The sequence below is a fragment of the Salmo salar genome, chromosome ssa06, assembly GCF_905237065.1.
Source record: "Salmo salar chromosome ssa06, Ssal_v3.1, whole genome shotgun sequence".
Taxonomy (NCBI): domain Eukaryota; kingdom Metazoa; phylum Chordata; class Actinopteri; order Salmoniformes; family Salmonidae; genus Salmo; species Salmo salar.
The window spans coordinates 28,115,895-28,133,455 of NC_059447.1; the positions used below are offsets into that span (position 1 = coordinate 28,115,895).

The 17,561-nt window shown below is 46.2% G+C and overlaps 2 protein-coding genes across 12 annotated transcripts; one reads left to right on the forward strand and one right to left on the reverse strand.

The window, feature by feature from the left end:
* Positions 1–8,869: 8,869 nt before the first annotated feature.
* Positions 8,870–14,524, reverse strand: LOC106593053 (homologous recombination OB-fold protein). Of its 8 annotated transcripts, none has more exons than XM_045720122.1 (10): positions 14,294–14,523; positions 13,985–14,136; positions 12,805–13,838; positions 12,597–12,683; positions 12,308–12,442; positions 11,504–11,629; positions 10,697–10,782; positions 10,386–10,514; positions 10,047–10,233; positions 8,870–9,944 (listed from the first exon to the last, which is right to left on the reverse strand). In XM_045720122.1, exons 3-7 carry the CDS (start codon positions 13,333–13,335, stop codon positions 10,747–10,749), a joined length of 915 nt encoding a protein of 304 aa, XP_045576078.1. In that variant the 5' UTR covers positions 13,336–13,838; positions 13,985–14,136; positions 14,294–14,523; the 3' UTR covers positions 8,870–9,944; positions 10,047–10,233; positions 10,386–10,514; positions 10,697–10,746. The 8 variants fall into 8 exon arrangements, with proteins under 8 accessions (XP_045576078.1, XP_045576076.1, XP_045576080.1 ...); XM_045720120.1 differs by having other exon boundaries at positions 10,022–10,233; XM_045720124.1 differs by having other exon boundaries at positions 8,870–10,233; positions 12,597–12,680; positions 14,294–14,524.
* Positions 14,525–14,608: 84 nt separating this feature from the next.
* LOC106593052 (ankyrin repeat and SOCS box protein 16) lies at positions 14,609–17,531 on the forward strand. Of its 4 annotated transcripts, none has more exons than XM_045720110.1 (7): positions 14,621–14,818; positions 15,048–15,424; positions 15,643–15,910; positions 16,071–16,479; positions 16,663–16,746; positions 17,033–17,107; positions 17,205–17,531. In XM_045720110.1, the coding sequence occupies exons 2-7, from the start codon at positions 15,091–15,093 to the stop codon at positions 17,388–17,390; spliced, it is 1,356 nt and encodes a 451-aa protein (XP_045576066.1). In that variant the 5' UTR covers positions 14,621–14,818; positions 15,048–15,090; the 3' UTR covers positions 17,391–17,531. The 4 variants fall into 4 exon arrangements, with proteins under 4 accessions (XP_045576067.1, XP_045576069.1, XP_045576066.1 ...); XM_045720109.1 differs by having other exon boundaries at positions 14,622–14,818; positions 16,994–17,107; XM_045720111.1 differs by lacking the exon at positions 17,033–17,107 and having other exon boundaries at positions 14,609–14,818; positions 17,132–17,415.
* The last annotated feature ends 30 nt before the right edge of the window (positions 17,532–17,561 follow it).

The window sequence follows — 17,561 nt, forward strand, 5'->3', positions numbered from 1 at the left end:
TTAGCTAGAACTAGTCGGCTGTACCGGCGCTAAAACTTCTGTATTTTTCATCCTATAGCTTGTTCTCCATCTTCTTTTTAATGAGTGAGCCATCATGTTTCAGCACTTTTATTCCATGACTGATCAACACTTTTCTCATGGCTCTCTCTCATCTCTCTGCAGCAGACGTGGCAATATGTTTAGAACATCGAATCGCAATATCAAATCACAATATATATATAGAGAGAATTGTGTGAATCGCAATATATATCGTATCGGGAGGTCCCTGGCACTTCTCAGCCCTACCTGCCATGGAATGCGAAATACTCTGTCATCCATTTTCACTCAGAAGTCAGTGGATAAGTCTCTAAACCTCTGAGTTATGTTATTAATGTGAATCACAATCATGATGAGTCACCCTGCAAATTATAGAAAGGTAACTTCCTTTTCCACCAGAGATAAAAGGCCTCCTCTATCCCATGGTTCGAGTGAAAAGAAGACCACAGAGGAGAGTATTGTGTTGACATTTTATCAAATAATTAATGAAAGAGTCCCTGATACGCTTGTGGAGATTGAACAAGTAAGTTAATTACTCTTTCATAACATAATGGCTTATGAAAAATAATAAGCTCTTAGTAGAAGATAATTAGGGAGTATTGAACATGAGGAGTGTGAGGGAGTAGGAGAGTGGCACTGGTTCATTACTACAGCAGGGTTGGAGTGATGAAGTTAAAGGGCGGATGTTTCAGCCAATGATAGATAGAGATATATCTCTCTCTATATTACATACACAGTGCATTCGGAAAGTATTCAGACCCCTTGACTTTTTCCACATTTTGTTATGTTACAGCCTTATTCTAAAATAGTTAAAATATTTTTTTCCCCCCCATCAATCTACACACAATACCACATAATGACAAAGTAAAATCTGAAATATCACATTAGTACTTTGTTGAAGCACCTTTGGCAGCGATTACAGCCTCGAGTCTTCTTGGCACACCTGTATTTGGGGAGTTTCTCCCATTCTCTCTGCAGATCCTCTCAAGCACTTTCAGGTTGGATGGGGAGTGTCGCTGCACAGCTATTTTCAGGTCTCTCCAGAGATATTCGATCAGGTTCAAGTCCTGGCTCTGGCTGGGCCACTCAAGGACGTTCAGAGACTTGTCCCGAAGCCAATCCTGCATTGTCTTGGCTGCGTGCTTAGGGTCGTTGTCCTGAGGTCCTGAGCAGGTTTTCATTAAGGATCTCTTTACTTTTCTCCGTTCATCCTACCCTCAATCCTGACTAGCCTCCCAGTCCCTGCTACTTAAAAACATCCCCACAGCATGATGCTGCCACCATCATGCTTCACCGTAAGGATGGTGCCAGGTTTCCTCCAGACGTGACGCTTGGCATTCAGGCCAAAGAGTTCAATCTTGGTTTCATCAGACCAGATAATCTTGTTTCTCATGGTCTGAGAGCCTTTAGGTGTCCAAGCGGGCTGTCATGTGCCTTTTACTGAGGAGTGGCTTCCATCTGGCCACTCTACCATAAAGGTCTGATTGTTCGAGTGCTGCATTGCTGGTTGTCCTTCTGGAAGGTTCTCCCATCTCCACAGAGGAAATCTGGAGCTCTGTCAGAGTGACAATCGGGTTCTTGGTCACCTCCCTGTCTTGGTGGTTCCAAACTTCTTCCATTTAAGAATGATGGAAGTCACTGTGTTCTTGGGGACCTTCAATGCTGCAGAAATGTTTTGGTACCCTTCCCCAGATCTGTGCTTCGACACAATCCTTTCTCAGAGGTCAACGGACAATTCCTTTGACCTCATGGCTTGGTTTTGCTCTGACATGCACTGTCAACTGTGGAATCTTATAAAAGACAGGTGTGTACCTTTCCAAATCATGTCCAATCAATTGAATTTGCCACAGGTGGTCTCCAATTAAGTTGTAGAAACATCAAGGGGTCTGAATACTTATGTAAATAAGGTATTTCAGTTTCAATTTGCAAACACTTCTAAAAACCTGTTTACACTTTGTCATTATGGGGTATTGTGTGTAGATTGATGCGGGGGTGGGGGGAAAGAATTTAACACATTTTAGAACAAGGCTGTTTGAATACTTTCCGAATGCACGGAACAAAAAAAACGCAACATGTCAAGTGTTGGTCCCATATTACATAAGCTTAAATAAAAGAACCCAGAAATGTTCCATATGTACAAAAAGCTTATTTTTCTGAAATTTTGTGCACAAATTTGTTAATATCCATGTTAGTGAGCATTTCTCCTTTGCCAAAATAATCCATCCACCTGACAGGTATGGCATATCAAGAAGCTGATTAAACAGCATGATCATTACACAGGTGAACCTTGTGCTGGGGACAATAAAAGGCCACTAAAAATGTGCAGCTTTGTCACACAATACATTGCCAAAGATGTCTCAGGTTGACAGAGCGCGCAACTGACATGCTGAATGCAGGAATGCCAACCAGAGCTGTTGCCAGATAATTCAAAGTTGATTTCTCTACCATAAGCCACCACCTACATCGTTTTAGAGAATTTAGCAGTACGTCAACTTCGTCCTCACAACCGCAGACCACATGTAACCATGCCAGCACAGTACCTCCACATCCGGCTTCTTCAGCTGCAGATTCATCTGAGACCATCCACCCGGACAGCTGATGAAACTGAGGAGTATTTCTGTCTGCAGTAAAGCCCTTTTGTGGGAAAAACCCATTATAATTGGCTGGATCTGGTTCCCCAGTGGGTGGGCCTACGCCCTCCCAGGCCCACCCATGGTTGCGCCACTGCCCAGTCATGTGAAATCCATAGATTAGGGGCTAACGAAATTATTTAAATTGACTGATTTTCTTATATGAACTGTAACTCAGTTGTTGCGCTTATACTTTTGTTCAGTATATACACTACCATTCAAAAGTTTGGGGTCACTTAGAAATGTCCTTGTCTTTGAAAGAAAAGCACATTTTTTGTCCATTAAAATAACATCAAATTGATCAGAAATACAATGTAGAAGACATTGTTAATGTTGTAAATGACTATTGTAGCTGGAAACGGCTGATTTTTTATGGAATATCTACATAGGTGTACAGAGGCCCATTATCAGCAACCATCACTCCTGTGTTCCAATGGCACGTTGTGTTAGCTAATCCAAGTTTATCATTTTAAAAGGCTAATTGATCATTAAAAAACCCTTTTGCAATTATGTTAGCACAGCTGAAAACTGTTGTCGTGATTAAAGAAGCAATACAACTGTCCTTCTTTAGACTAGTTGAGTATCTGGAGCATCAGTATTTGTGGGTTCGATTACAGGCTCAAAATGGCTAGAAACAAATAACTTTATTCTGTTGTTCTGAGAAATGAAGGTTATTCAAATCAAATTGTATTAGTCACATGCGCCGAATACAGGTGTAGACCTTACAGTGAAATGCTTACTCACAAGCCCCTAATCAACAATGCAGTTTAAAAAAATACAGACAAGAATAAGTAATAAAAGTAACAAGTAATTAAGTGCAGTAGTAAAATAACAATAGTGAGACTATATACAGGGGGGTACCGGTACAGAGTCAATGTGCAGGGACACCGGTTAGTCAAGGTAATATGTACATGTGGGTAGAGCTATTAAAGTGAATATGCATAGATGTTAACAACAGAGAGTAGCAGCAATGTAAAAGAGGGGGAGGGGGGGGGGGGGCAATGCAAATAGTCTGGGTAGCCATTTGATTAGATGTTCAGGAGTCTTATGGCTTGGGGATAGCAGCTGTTTAGAAGCCTCTTGGACCTAGACTTGGCGCTCCGGTACAGCTTGCCATGCGGTAGCAGAGAGAACAGTCTATGACTAAGGTGGCTGGAGTCTGACAATTGTTAGGGCCTTCCTCTGACACCGCCTGGTATGGAGGTCCTGGGTGGCAGGAAGTTTGGCCCAGTGATGTACTGGGCCGTTCGCACCACCCTCTGTAGTGCCTTGCGGTCGGAGGCCGAGCAGTTACAATACCAGGCAGTGATGCAACCCGTCAGGATGCTCTATATGGTGCAGCTGTAGAACCTTTTGAGGATCTGAGGACCCATGCCAAATCTTTTCAGTCTCCTGAGGGGGAATAGGTTTTGTCATGCCCCCTTCACGACTGCCTTGGTGTGCTTGGACCATGTCAGTTTGTTGGTGATGTGGACGCTAAGGAACTTGAAGCTCTCAACCTGCTCCACTACAGCCCCGTCGATGAGAATGGGGGCGTGCTCGGTCCTCTTTTTCCTGTAGTCCACAATCATCCCCTTTGTCTTGATCACATTGAGGGAGAAGTTGTTGTCCTGGCACCACACGGCCAGGTCTCTGACCTCTCTATAGGCTGTCTCATCGTTGTCGGTGATCAGGCCTACCACTGTTGTGTCATCGGCAAATTTAATGATGGTGTTGGAGTCGTGCCTGGCCGTGCAGTCATCAGTGAACAGGGAATACAGGAGGGAACTGAGCACGCACCCGGGTTGAGGATCAGCGTGGCGGATGTGTTGTTACCTACCCTTACCACCTGGGGGCGGCCCGTCAGGAAGTCCAGGATCCAGTTGCAGAGGGAGGTGTTCAGTCCCAGGGTCCTTAGCTTGTTGATGAGCTTTGAGAGCACTATGGTGTTAAACGCTGAGCTGTAGTCAATGAATAGCATTCTCACATGGGTGCTGGAAAGGGCAGTGTGGAGTGCAATAGACATTGCATCATCTGTGGATCTGTTGGGGCGGTATGCAAATTGGAGTGGGTCTAGGGTTTCTGGGATAATGGTGTTGATGTGAGCCATGTCCAGCCTTTCAAAGAACTTCATGGCTACAGACGTGAGTGCTACGGGTCGGTAGTCATTTAGGCTGGTTACCTTAATGTTCTTGGGCACAGGCACTATGCTGGTCTGCTTAAAACATGTTGGCATTACAGACTCGGACAGGGAGAGAGGTTAAAAATGTCAATGAAGACACTTGCCAGTTGGTCAGCGCATGCTCGCAGTACACGCCTTGGTAATCCGTCTGGCCCTGCGGCCTTGTGAATGTTGACTTTTTTAAAGGTCTTACATCGGTTGCGGAGAGCATGATCACACAGTCTCCCGGAACAGCTGGTGCTACCATGCATGTTTCAGTGTTATTTGCCTCGAAGCGAGCATAAGTAGCTTAGCTTGTCTGGTAGACTCGTGTCACTGGGCAGCTCACGCCTCTGCTTCCCTTTGTAGTCTGTAATAGTTTGCAAGTCCTGCCACATCCGTCAAACGCCAGAGCCGGTGTAGTACAATTCGATCTTAGTCCCATATTGACGCTTTGCTTGTTTGATGGTTCGTCGGAGGGCATAGCGGGATTTCTTATAAGCTTCCAGGTTTGAGTCCCACTCCTTGAAAGCAGCAGCTCTAGCCTTTAGCTCAGTGCGGATGCTGCCTGTAATCCATGGCTTCTGGTTGGGGTATGTATGTACGGTCACTGTGGGGCCAACGTTACCGATGCACTTATTGATGAAGCCAATGACTGATGTGGTGTACTCCTCAATGCCATCGGAGGAATCCCGGAACATATTCCAGTCTGTGCTAACAAAACAGTCCTGTAGCTTAGCATCTGCTTCATCTGACCACTTTTTTATTGATCTAGTCACTGGTGCTTTCATTTTTGGTTGTAAGCAGGAATCAGGAGGATAGAATTATGGTCAGATTTGCCAAATGGAGGGCGAGGGAGAGCTTTGTATGCGTCTCTGTGTGTGGAGTAGAGCTGGTCCAGAATTCTTTTCTCCTCTGGTTGCACATTTAACATGCTGATAGAAATTTGGTAAAACGGATTTAAGTTACCCTGCATTAATGTCCCCGGCTACTAGGAGCGCCACCTCTGGGTGAGCGTTTTCCTGTTTGCTTATGGTGGATTACAGCTCATTCAATGCTGTCTTAGTGCCAGCCTCTGACTGTGGTGGTACGTAAACAGCTACGGTAGTGTGTTCTACAGCTTATCATAAGATTCTCGAGCTTTTGCTCGCCTGAGTTAGAGTCTTCCTTAGATATCGTGCACCAGCTGTTATTTACAAAAATACATAGTCCGCCGCCCCTTGTCTTACCAGACGCCACTGTTCTATCCTGCCGGTACAGCGTATAACCAGCCAGCTGTATGTTGACAGTGTCATCGTTCAGCCATGACTCCGTGAAGCATAAGATACTATAGTTTTTAATGTCCCGTTGGTTGTTTAATCTTCTGCGTAGGTCATCGATTTAATTCTCCAAAGATTGCACGTTTGCTAGCAGAATGGAAGGAAGTGGGGGTTTATTCGATCGCCTACGAATTCTCAGAAGGGAGCCCGCCCTTCGGCCCCTTTTTCTCCACCTCCTCTTCACGCAAATCACAGGGATCTGGGCCTGTTCCCGAGGAAGCAGTATATCCTTCGCGTCAGGCTCGTCAGACTGGTGAACGAAAAAAAAGTATTCTGCTAGTCAGTGGTGAGTAATCGCAGTCCTGATGTCTAGAAATTATTTTAGGTTATAAGAGACGTTAGTGGCGACATTATGTACAAAATAAGTCGAAAAATAAGTTAAACGACGCAAATAAATGATGGTGACACGTAAAACTTCTGCCTTCCTCACATTTTCCATGTGAGAAATTGCCAAAAAACTGAAGATCTCGTACAATGCTGTTCACAGAACAGCACAAACTGGCTCTAAACAGAATAGAAAGAGGAGTGGGAGGCCCCGGTGCACAACTGAGCAAGAGGACAAGTGCATTAGAGTGTCTAGTTTGAGAAACAGATGCCTCACAAGTCCTCAACTGGCAGCTTCATTAAATAGTACCCGCAAAACACCAATCTCAACGTCAACAGTGAAGAGGCGACTCCGGGATGCTGGCCTTCTAGGCAGAGTTGCAAAGAAAAAGCCATATCTCAGACTGGCCAATAAAAAGAAAAGATTAAGATGGGCAAAAGAACACAGACACTGGACAGAGGAAGATTGGCCATAACACTTTTTCCCAGACAAATCTAAGTTTGAGGTGTTCGGATCAAAGAAGAACATTCGTGAGAAACAGAAAAAATTTAAAGATGCTGGAGGCGTGCTTGACGCCATCTGTCAAGCACAGTGGAGGCAATGTGATGGTCTGGGGGTGCTTTGGTGGTGGTAAAGTGGGATATTTGTACAGAGTAAAAGGGACCTTGAAGAAGGAAGGCTATCACTCCATTTTCCAACACCATGCCAACAGGACAATGAGCCAAAGCACAGCTCCAAACTATGCAAGAACTATTTAGGGAAGAAGCAGTCAGCTGATATTCTGTCTATAATGGAGCGGCCAGCACTGTCACCAGATCTCAGCGCTATGGAGCTGTTGTGGGAGCAGCTTGACCGTATGGTACGTAAGAAGTGCCCATCAAGCCAATCCAACTTGTGGGAGGTGCTTCAGGAAGCATGGGGTGAAGTCACTTAAGATTACCTCAACAAATTGGCAACAAGAATGCCAAAGGTCTGCAAGGCTGTAAATGGAGGAGCCTTTGACGAAAGCAAAGTTGGAAGGACACAATTATTATTTCAATAAAAAATACATTATTTATAACCTTGTCAATATCTTGGACTATATTTCCTATTCATTTTGCAACTCATTTCATGTATGTTTTCATGGAAAACAAGGACATTTCTAAGGGACCCCAAACTTTTGAACGGCAGTATGTACACACACATCTGGTTTCAGCATGGGAATACAAAGTACAGCACTGGACCTGAGCCGGCTAGACCCACCTTGTTACACCTATATATAATTGGAACATGTGCAGACGACAGTAGAGTTTACCCTCCAACAGCTCAGATCTTACCAGCTGAGACTTTAATAAGTCTTACATAGACACCGACACTGCCTGTAAGGCAAAACACAGCAGTGGGGGGTGAGCCACTGCCCCCTACTGGTAGTACATGTTCGGGTAAGGAAAATGGGATATATGACCAAAAGTTCCACAAGTAAAAGACCATGGTCGTGTTCGAGAGCATCAAAACAGTGATGTATCGTGGGAAAATGTTGTGACTGGTCAATATTGAGTAGTTAATTAGGATGCAAGGTGATTTGAACTGTAGGTCAGTCTGTCTACAAGTGAAGTTTGGAGGGGTGGGTGGGGTAGTACAGAAAGTAAGGCTGATCTGGGTGTTTAGTGATGCCTCTGAGGAGGGGTTGGTGGTGGTGAAGTTTTGGCGTGGGCCTCCCATCCTGCTGGTTTAGCCCAGATAAGACCCCATTTGTCAGGCTGTGACTGTCCCAGCCGCCCAGTGCACCCACCAGACAGAGCTGGATGAATATATTTGGCCATGCAGGAAAGAAGGATTTAACTCCACAGAGACTAAAACCCCAGAAAATCCCTCCCTGAAAGTCTCTACACAATTGTAATGCATGGTAAACAGGCTGGACCAGAACAGAACATAGCCAGAGGATAGGAGAGACAGAGGAGATAGCAATAAGACAGAAATGGAGATAGAAGACGCATGGTACAGATTGACAGTCAGAAGGCTCCAGGAGACAATGTTGAAGGTCCTTCACTTCAGGCTGATACTTTAGTTCACACCACGTTTCATCAGCGCCATCAATGTTTAAAATAGTGTTAGTTGACTGAAAGACAAGAAAACTGTTTAAAAACTTTAAATTGAAAAAAAGATTTGCAGTTCCAATTAATGGCTATGAACAGCAGGATACTCTGCCTCTCCAATGAAATCTTGCAACACCGGTGCCTAATTACAGCACACCACCACGATGCAATTAAACCAGAAGTGTAGATCAATCAAGCCAGGGTTTAAATGGACATTTAATTGTAATGTTTGATTTTCCATATACTGTTCCTATTAGTAAGAGCATTCTCATGCATTTTAATTCTCAATCAATCCAAGACCGCAAATTAGAGAGACAAGAAAATCAGAGACCATTTCAGTTGCGTATAGTGTATTATTGAACAGTCTTTAATATATACACATGTTTTACAAGACATTATGTGCACATACAGTAGTTAGCTATGATTTAGAGGAGACTGCACAGTGACGTAAAAAAATATACAAAACATCAGCCAGCAGGTCTTCAAACAGGGGGATGACTGTGTCTATGGGATGGACCCGTAGCAGTAGGGGATGGACCCGTAGCAGTAGGGGATGGACCCGTAGCAGTAGGGGATGGACCCGTAGCAGTAGGGGATGGACCCGTAGCAGTAGGGGATGGACCCGTAGCAGCAGGGGATGGACCCAGTAGCCAGCGTAGGGGATGGACCCGTAGCAGCAGGGGATGGACCCGTAGCAGTAGGGGATGGACCCGTAGCAGTAGGGGATGGACCCGTAGCAGTAGGGGATGGACCCGTAGCAGTAGGGGATGGACCCGTAGCAGTAGGGGATGGACCCGTAGCAGTAGGGGATGGACCCGTAACAGTAGGGGATGGACCCGTAACAGTAGGGGATGTACCCGTAACAGTAGGGGGATGGACCCGTAGCAGTAGGGGATGGACCCGTAGCAGTAGGGGATGGACCCGTAGCAGTAGGGGATGGACCCGTAGCAGTAGGGGATGGACCCGTAGCAGTAGGGGATGGACCCGTAGCAGTAGGGGATGGACCCGTAGCAGTAGGGGATGGACCCGTAACAGTAGGGGATGTACCCATAGCAGTAGGGGTAGTGAAGCTTCATTGAAATTGGGGAGACGCGGGAGGGACAGTCCCAGTTCCCAACACCTCAGAGTCCCCTCCCCCCACACAGCCAACATGCAATTTATACCGGTAAGATTAATGGTCACAGCACACCAAACACAAAATGATAGCACTTCAGGCAACAAGATTCTCCGGGGGAATCAGGGAGAAAGGCATCCAACGTGCAGTCAGAATGAGCCAAACTCAAATTCACATGTAAGTGACGGTTTAGTTGTCCCACATCTCCCCTGTATAAAGGTACCTTATCTGTAAGGGGTAGGTGGGCAGGTGTCAGAGGCAGTAGGACTCAACAGGCAACTCCCCAAGAAGCTCATCAAGGTCATCTGCACAACACACAGAGACAAATTCAATCAAACAAACACACAGGGTGGAGCTGCTGATTGGTTTACCAAGAACATACACTCATATGCATATCCAAGTCCCACATGCGTCCCAGGACAGGTCCAGTGGTGCAGCAGGGGGGCCCTGCGGAACACTAGAGGAGCCAGCTCCAGAGTCTGCAGAGACCAGTGGGGCCCGAACATCCTCTTCATCATCATAGAACAACTCCATCTGAGACACAGGGACTCCTGGGACACTGGAGGACTGATCAGGTGATTCCAACATTGGCTCCTACATTCAACAGTGGAGTTAGACAAACAAATACAAAACATCTGTCAAGACACCAAGTTTTACTCATCAATGATTTGTCATTGTTAGATCAAACTCCCAACAGCCTAGGATAACAACAATATGTCCTCCAGGCCTTGGTAGTGGTCTCTCACCAGGTGGAGTGGGAGCAGCTGGGTCTGTGTGGAGGACAGGGTCGAGCCGTCAGGAGGGTAGATTCTCAGGAGGTTGTTGGGTGTCACGTTCAGGTAGTGGTTACGGTGGGATGGAGAGAACACACCCACCTTCATGAAGAGACAACTAATTATGGGTCTACATCTAACAGTGCAAAAATGATCAACTTTACACACAATTTATTTTTGTGATTTTATTGTGAGTGGCTCATCAATCATTTTGAAGAATCCAACAAATGATTTGCAATGAAACACTAGTAGATAGTGAGGTGTGTGGCCTGTGGAAGTCCTACCTGTTTGAGCAGCAGTACAGCCCCTGTCTTGAGCTCCCCTAGTCTGTCCTCTAGGAGGCGCCGGTGCACTGTGCCCTGCATCTCTCCTACAGTCAGTCACACACACACATATTACTACTGTGCTCTACCGGTCTAGCCACTGTGCTTCTGCATTGCTTGCTTTTTAGAGTTTTAGGCTGGGTATCTGTATACCGCTCTGTGACAATTGTGGATGTAAGAATGGCTTTATAAAATACATGTGATTGATTCATACCACATGGAGCACACTGATCACATTATTCCTACTAATGACAACAGTTAGTGTAGTAATCAGTGCATCCCCCTCCGGTGGTAATCTGTTGACAGGTAGCACCATGGGACACACTTCAGGAGGGAAATGCACAGATGACTGAGACTTAGTAGTCCGTGGTGATCAGCATGTAGGTAATAATGTAGCCAATAACCGTTCATTTGACGCTGATCCATGATGATAGAATCACTAATAAGCACAACACTAAGGTTAAGTATCTACTATATAGATGTGTTCACGAGTCCTCACGCTGGCTCTCCTGGGGCCATGATGACCTGCTAGGTTCAAGCAGTACTCACAGAGAAAGAGAGAGGAACTGCAAGAAAATGAGAGAACGAGACAGAAAAATTGAGGAAAGAGGGCCCTAGGGACAATGAAACAAACCAGATGTCTTCTACTGAATCACATGGTGTGTGAAGCGAATTCAGGTGACTTCTCAGTGGCGTACACACAAACCGCCAGCCACACACTCACTACAATGGCTGTGTGACCAGTTCTACCTACAAGCACAACCTTACCACCAGTAGGCCTTCCCTGTGGGATCCCTTGAACACAGCCTTGGCATCAGCGTGTGTGTGGAGGATGCTCTTTAGTACCACAGCCATGTTGGGGACCTTGTTCTTCGCCAGCTGTTTCAGGACCGCCTGAGTGAGTGAGTGAGTGAGTGAGTGAGTGAGTGAGTGAGTGAGTGAGTGAGTGAGTGAGTGAGTGAGTGAGTGACAGAGACCTTTGTATTAGAGCACTACAAAACAAGTTCAAACAACTGCCAATCATTAACTTTAATTAATTAAACTGTTCAATTACTCATGCAGAGTTGCCATTAGCAGTGGCACATTAAGACTGTGGAAAACAACAGAATAACCATTAAGATGATTCATGTGTGATCATGATTGGGATAATAACTACTAACACCACAGGAACAGGCCTGTCATTTGTCCTGATTATACTGATAGACCGCCACCACAGGAACAGGCCTGTCATTTGTCCTGATTATACTGATAGACCGCCACCACAGAGACAAGGGCCATTAACATAGAGAAAAACACCCCATCAACTTCTATCAGGGAGGCTGCCCTGGGTGCAAAAAAACATGCTCATGAAGTCAAATTATGCAAACGGTGTTACGCAAGTGTTACATTTTTGCACCAGATGATATGGCATTTAAAGCTTCTAACATTAAATATGCTATGTTAAATTCTGCATATTGTTGAAGGGTACATGGCCACGCACAGCCTGAACACGGTTAGCCTTTCAGTCACCTTGCATGTCATTTACTCTACCATAGGCTGTGTAAATTGAAGAACGATAAATGTGCTGGTCACCTTGCGGAGGACCATGGCCACGCTGTAAGAGTGCAGAAAACAGGAGGAGTTCCTTTCGTCCAATCCCATCTCTGCCTTCATCGCTGCCCACGGACCTCCACTGAAATCCTCTTCCTCATTCTGAGAGCTGGGAACATGGACATTTTTTTACAAACACAAACCCAGACACATCACAACACATGTTCATAAAGCAACATGATATAATAAATAATGGACAAAAAGGTTAATTAATATCATGACACATGATACATTCTGTAAATGTATAGGCTACACATCAGTGTGATAGTACCTGACTGGGCAGTCGAGCCACGGCCCCATGTGCAGGTGTCTGAGGAATGGCCACCACAATGTCATCCAGGCTCTGCCCACGGAGCTGCTTTAAGGAGAGAGAATGGAAACCCGCAGTAGCTTAGTATCACAACCAAGCACATTGCTGACTGCTGAGATTAGTTAGACTACAAATAAACAGAGAGGTAGGGACAGAAGCAGAAAGAGACCTGTTGTGGTAGGATTCCTGCAGGCCCGGGGAAGCGGCGGGTATTGGGCCGGATGTGGTCAGAATGGGGTCTCTGTGGGGTCTTGTTGGAGTTGGACACCAGCTGAATCAAGTGGTTAGTGAAGAGGGGCGTGTGGAGGGAATGGGGGGTGAGACTGGGGGAAGGCATGGGTTCACCAAACCTACTAGAGGGGGCTGGGGAGATGGGGTCAAAAAGGCTGCATCCCTGAGCCAGAGGTGTAGCCCAGGGCCTCTGTACCTGGGAAGGAAGCACTCTGACTGGCCTGGGGGTCACAGGCCTGGGGAAGGGGCTGGAGGCCATGGTGAGGCCAGGAAACACTGGGCTCTGGGGTGGAGCTAGGAGGAAAGTAGCACTAGGATCAGGGCGGGGAGAGGCGAAGGGGCCAGGGAATGAGGACCTGTGGAGTATATTACTACTGGGAAGACCAGAAGTTTGGTTAGAGGTACTGAATCCTCTCAGACCCACATTGGGCCTGGTTTGAGCACCACCACAGGCTGTGGGCACAGTCATCGCTGGGCTTGGTTAGATCTGCAGCTGAAGCAGTTCCTCGGACCTGAGCCCAAGTGCTCATCTGTGGATCACTTTCATCTAGGTCTGCCAGGTCAACATCCCCAATCATCAAAGTCATCCTGCAGCGAGGGGGCCTCTTGCTGTCCTGTTGTGTTTGACTTCATCTGTTGAGCTGGTGAGGAGCTCTGTTGGGTAACTGTACACGGTCCCCTACTCAGTGTAGGAAGGTGGAGAGGGGGAAGAGGGAATGAGGGCAGTGGTTTAGATGTAGAGAGATGTCTCAAACCCAAAGCAGCAGACTGCCCTACACTGCTCGGTGTTGCATTCTCTGACCCTGGGCCATTCGACAGGCCCCTATGGGCAAGTATGCCTTCTGTGGATGGTTGATGTGAGTTATTCTGGCCATAGGAGGCAGCAGGAGTTGATGCTGCAGTTGAACGGAGGAAACAGGACTGTGCTGCAGAGGACACTGTGCTAGCAGACCAGTTCATTTCAAGTAGATCCTAAACACACACACACACACACACACACACACACACACACACACACACACACACACACACACACACACACACACTTGTATAACTCATATTTAAAGAAAGCCAGAGGTGTTCAGACTAAAAGGTTCCACAACAGTACTCTACATTACCTGTGATGTCAATCTGAGAATTTATACTGGGGACTATAATCTGTCATAACTATCATATCAGCAGGTGGTAATCACTGACTGTGTAAATCAGTTTGCAGCACCTCATCATCGAAGTCCTCCCCAACGTTAAATAATCCATTCCACTTGCAAGTCTGTCGAAAAAGAAAGACATCTTCAAATATAGCATCAACTAAGAACGTGCTAGATGTAAATTACATTTCGCAAACTAGATGGCTGGCTAACACTGTTAGCTACGTGCCAAGCTAGCTAGAAGCTTCTCTCATTTGTAAACTTGTGGCAGCTACAGACCTGGGGACCATAGCAGTCATGCGATCTCGTGTCGAATGTATTTTCTAACTGTCTATGTACATTGATACATAAGATCAATCGAAAGTGTAGATGTCATTTAATTCAGCCATCTAGTACTTGCTGCGGTAAAAAAAAAAAAAAAGTATAACTTTTCAAGCAAAGCAAGGTGTTGTAAATGTGAGATTGGCACCGCCACGTTCAAGTAGAACGTGATTACGTAAACAATGTTTACGTTGCGTGACGTTTGCGAGATGGGTCGTCACTGTCGCCACCTGCTGACTATCTCAGTTAATGCAGTTCCCCGAATATCAGATTGCGTTCCCCGTCTATTTATAACAGGCACTAAACTTGTATTGGGGCAACAGTATCTTGTGAAAGGACATTTGGACGTGTCTGTAAAACACGTCATGAAGTAGTCGAAAGCAAATGACATTATCCACAACAGCAAATGTACGATATTTTGTATAGTAACTTACTTGAGTTCACATGAAAAAAATCTGATTTCACAGTGGTTACAAGTTCAAGGTGAGTAGAATTCTATATTCACACAACATTGATACTATGTAAATGCAATCTTCAAAGACCAGTGACAAAATAAATAGTTGTCTCTGTTGTCTCTGTCCTGATTTTCGTTTAGTATTGGCCATAACAGTAGGTTTTCAGTCAGTGTCTAAGTCAAATTTGTTGCACTGAGTCATGTTGTGTCCACTGTAAGCAACTAAAATTGGAACTGTTTCAAATGTGTTGCTCAAAGACCTAGGTGGGTTGCTTGAGATTCTGCTCCAGCTTTGGGTGTCATGTCCAGGGACACATTTGCCTTCAGCTCTGCCGCCTTGCATTCTCTGAAAGTGGATCAGGAGCTCCAGGAGTGGGAGGATAAGCGGCAGGCATTGGCTCACAGGAGGGCCATGAGCCGGCCACCTGTGTCCCGGGCCTCCAGACCCCCTCCCAGACAGCAGCGGGGCCTCCAGGAGATCCGGGTCTATGAGGCCCGATGCAGAGACACCACAATCCACAACACATTCATGTGTGGGGACATGAAGGGAGTGCACACTGTGTTAAAGGACCCCTGCATGGTCAACGCACTGATGGAAACAGTACATGAGGAGATGATGTGGGCTCCAGAGCTGGGTAGGTGTCAAACGCAGAGAATATAAACTCACCTTTACTGTATGCTTCACTGTTGTCTTTTTGTTAGACCTATCTGTGCCTTTCTTATAGATCTTCCAATCATTCCCCAATCACTGCTCATTAACTCTCTTTATTCTATCCTCTAAACATACCTAAGCCTCTCTGGCTATGAGCATCTGCTAGGTAAATAATGTACATACTCTCTGTCCCTCTGACAGGGATGTGGACCATGAGCTCCAAGATCAAGCAGACATCTGCATTGCGTCTGGCAGCCAGCAAGGGACACTCAGGCTGTGTGGAGGAGCTGCTGTTTCGAGGGGCGGAGGTGGATGCTGACCCTGGTGGCAGCACAGCCCTGCATGATGCCTGTATAGGTGGCCATGACAGCTGTGTCCAGCTGCTGCTAGCCCACGGAGCAGACCCTGACCTGCTGGCAGAAGACGGCAGTGCACCCCTTCACCTCTGCAGCACAGCCCAGACATTTCAGTGAGTTACAGCGCTCTTAGCCATACTGACACTATGCCTGGTGATCATTTCTATTATTTATAGATAGCGGAATGTTTTAAAAGTTATATGGCAGGCGGGTCTGTTGATGTGGGTGCTAATGAATGATAAGATCATAAGGTTGTGTCTCTACTCTCTTCAGGTGTGCTGAGCTGCTGGTTATGGGTGGGGCAGAGGTCAATGTGTTGACCAGTGAAACAAAGCTAACGCCCCTCCATGTGGTGGCTCGTCGGGGTCTGGAGGAGCATGTGAAGCTCTTTCTGTCCCATGGAGCTGACGTGTCAGCCAGGAACCGTGAGGGGGAGACCCCCCTGAATGCAGCCTGTGGTGGGGCTGAGAGGCCTGCCGAGGCTGGGCGGTACCTCCGCGTGGTCCAGATGCTACTGGGAGCTGGGGCTGACCCCTGCACTGCAGGCAGGAAACACCACACACCTCTACACAACGCCTGTAGTAACTGCAGCCCACGCATTGTAGAAATTTTACTACAACATGGAGCCAAAGCAGATGTGCAGAACTGTGCAGGATACACACCCATGGACTGTCTGTTACAGGTGGGGTTAAGGGCGGCCCATATGGTGGTGGTGGTGGGGGGGGGGGGCATGAGGGTGCTAAGGAGAGTTCTGTGGTCATAGTGTAAGATCCATTTGGACATAAGGTTATTTAATTATATTTATAATTTTCATAATCAGTGAGTGGTAGATAAGACAGACGTATTCTCCTTCTCCTGTCTGCAGGTGGTGGAGGACTATCCAGACCAGCATCCTGAGGCTGTAGCACGCTCCCTCCTAAATCACGGTGCCAAGGCCGGTAAAAGCTTGGTATGTCAGGGTGGGCAATTGGAAAAGTGAGTTGGGCCAAGCTGGGTGTAAAAATGCCAGTTGGAGGCTGCATTTGGGCCCATTTAATTATATTTTATTGGGATGAAAGACGTGCACCAGCAAAAGCTTGATTTTATTTCATTTGGGGGCACAATGAAAATGTTTTAAAGCTAGCAATTCTACGTAGACAATATATTTTGGAGGGCATGATAATAATAATAATAACCCACAGAATGCCTCCATATAGATGCTGAAACCCTGCCTCCTCTCCCCTGCCACTCTGGAGGTAATGCTGAACTGCTATGCTGTTGTCCCTTCCTGTGAGGAATGGATGCAGTCTATCCCTCTTGAGATACATGAGGTTTGTCCTTTCCTCCGTTTTCAGCTCTCTCCTTCACTGCTTGAACCATCTAATGTCCTCTTCCCTTTCCCACACCATCCCTCACCATCTCTCCCAGACGCACCAGGGTTTCTTTGACTCTGTGAGGCAGATGACTAGCCAGCCCCGCTCCCTGCAGCACCTATGCCGCTGTGCTCTGCGCCGCCACTTAGGAAAAGGTATCGACGCAACTATCAGTAGATTGGACATCCCCAGCTCTCTGATGGAGTATCTACTACTTCGGAATGACGGGGAGATCCGGTGAATAAAGTGGAACACATGGGACAGAAGCCAAGAGAGAGAATGATTTGCATTTACAATAACTAAAAGAATGGTTGCAATAATTTGTGTTTTCTGTATTAATTTATTAATAAATCAACTTTCTATTTTGCCTATGAAAATGTGATACTATTTTTCTGAACTAATTTATGTTCTT

Excerpts from the sequence above, each read along its gene's own strand:
- LOC106593052 (XM_045720109.1), top strand. The coding sequence starts at position 15,091 with ATGTCCAGGGACACATTTGCCTTCAGCTCTGCCGCCTTGCATTCTCTG. Across the intron at positions 15,425-15,642 it reads GATGTGGGCTCCAGAGCTGG|GGATGTGGACCATGAGCTCC; the intron begins GTAGGTGTCAAA and ends TCCCTCTGACAG. Across the intron at positions 16,480-16,662 it reads CCATGGACTGTCTGTTACAG|GTGGTGGAGGACTATCCAGA; the intron begins GTGGGGTTAAGG and ends TCCTGTCTGCAG.
- LOC106593053 (XM_045720123.1), bottom strand. The coding sequence starts at position 13,335 with ATGACTGTGCCCACAGCCTGTGGTGGTGCTCAAACCAGGCCCAATGTG. Across the intron at positions 12,684-12,804 it reads CAGGAATCCTACCACAACAG|CAGCTCCGTGGGCAGAGCCT; the intron begins GTCTCTTTCTGC and ends CTCTCCTTAAAG. Across the intron at positions 12,443-12,596 it reads TGGCTCGACTGCCCAGTCAG|GTTCCCAGCTCTCAGAATGA; the intron begins GTACTATCACAC and ends AAAAATGTCCAT.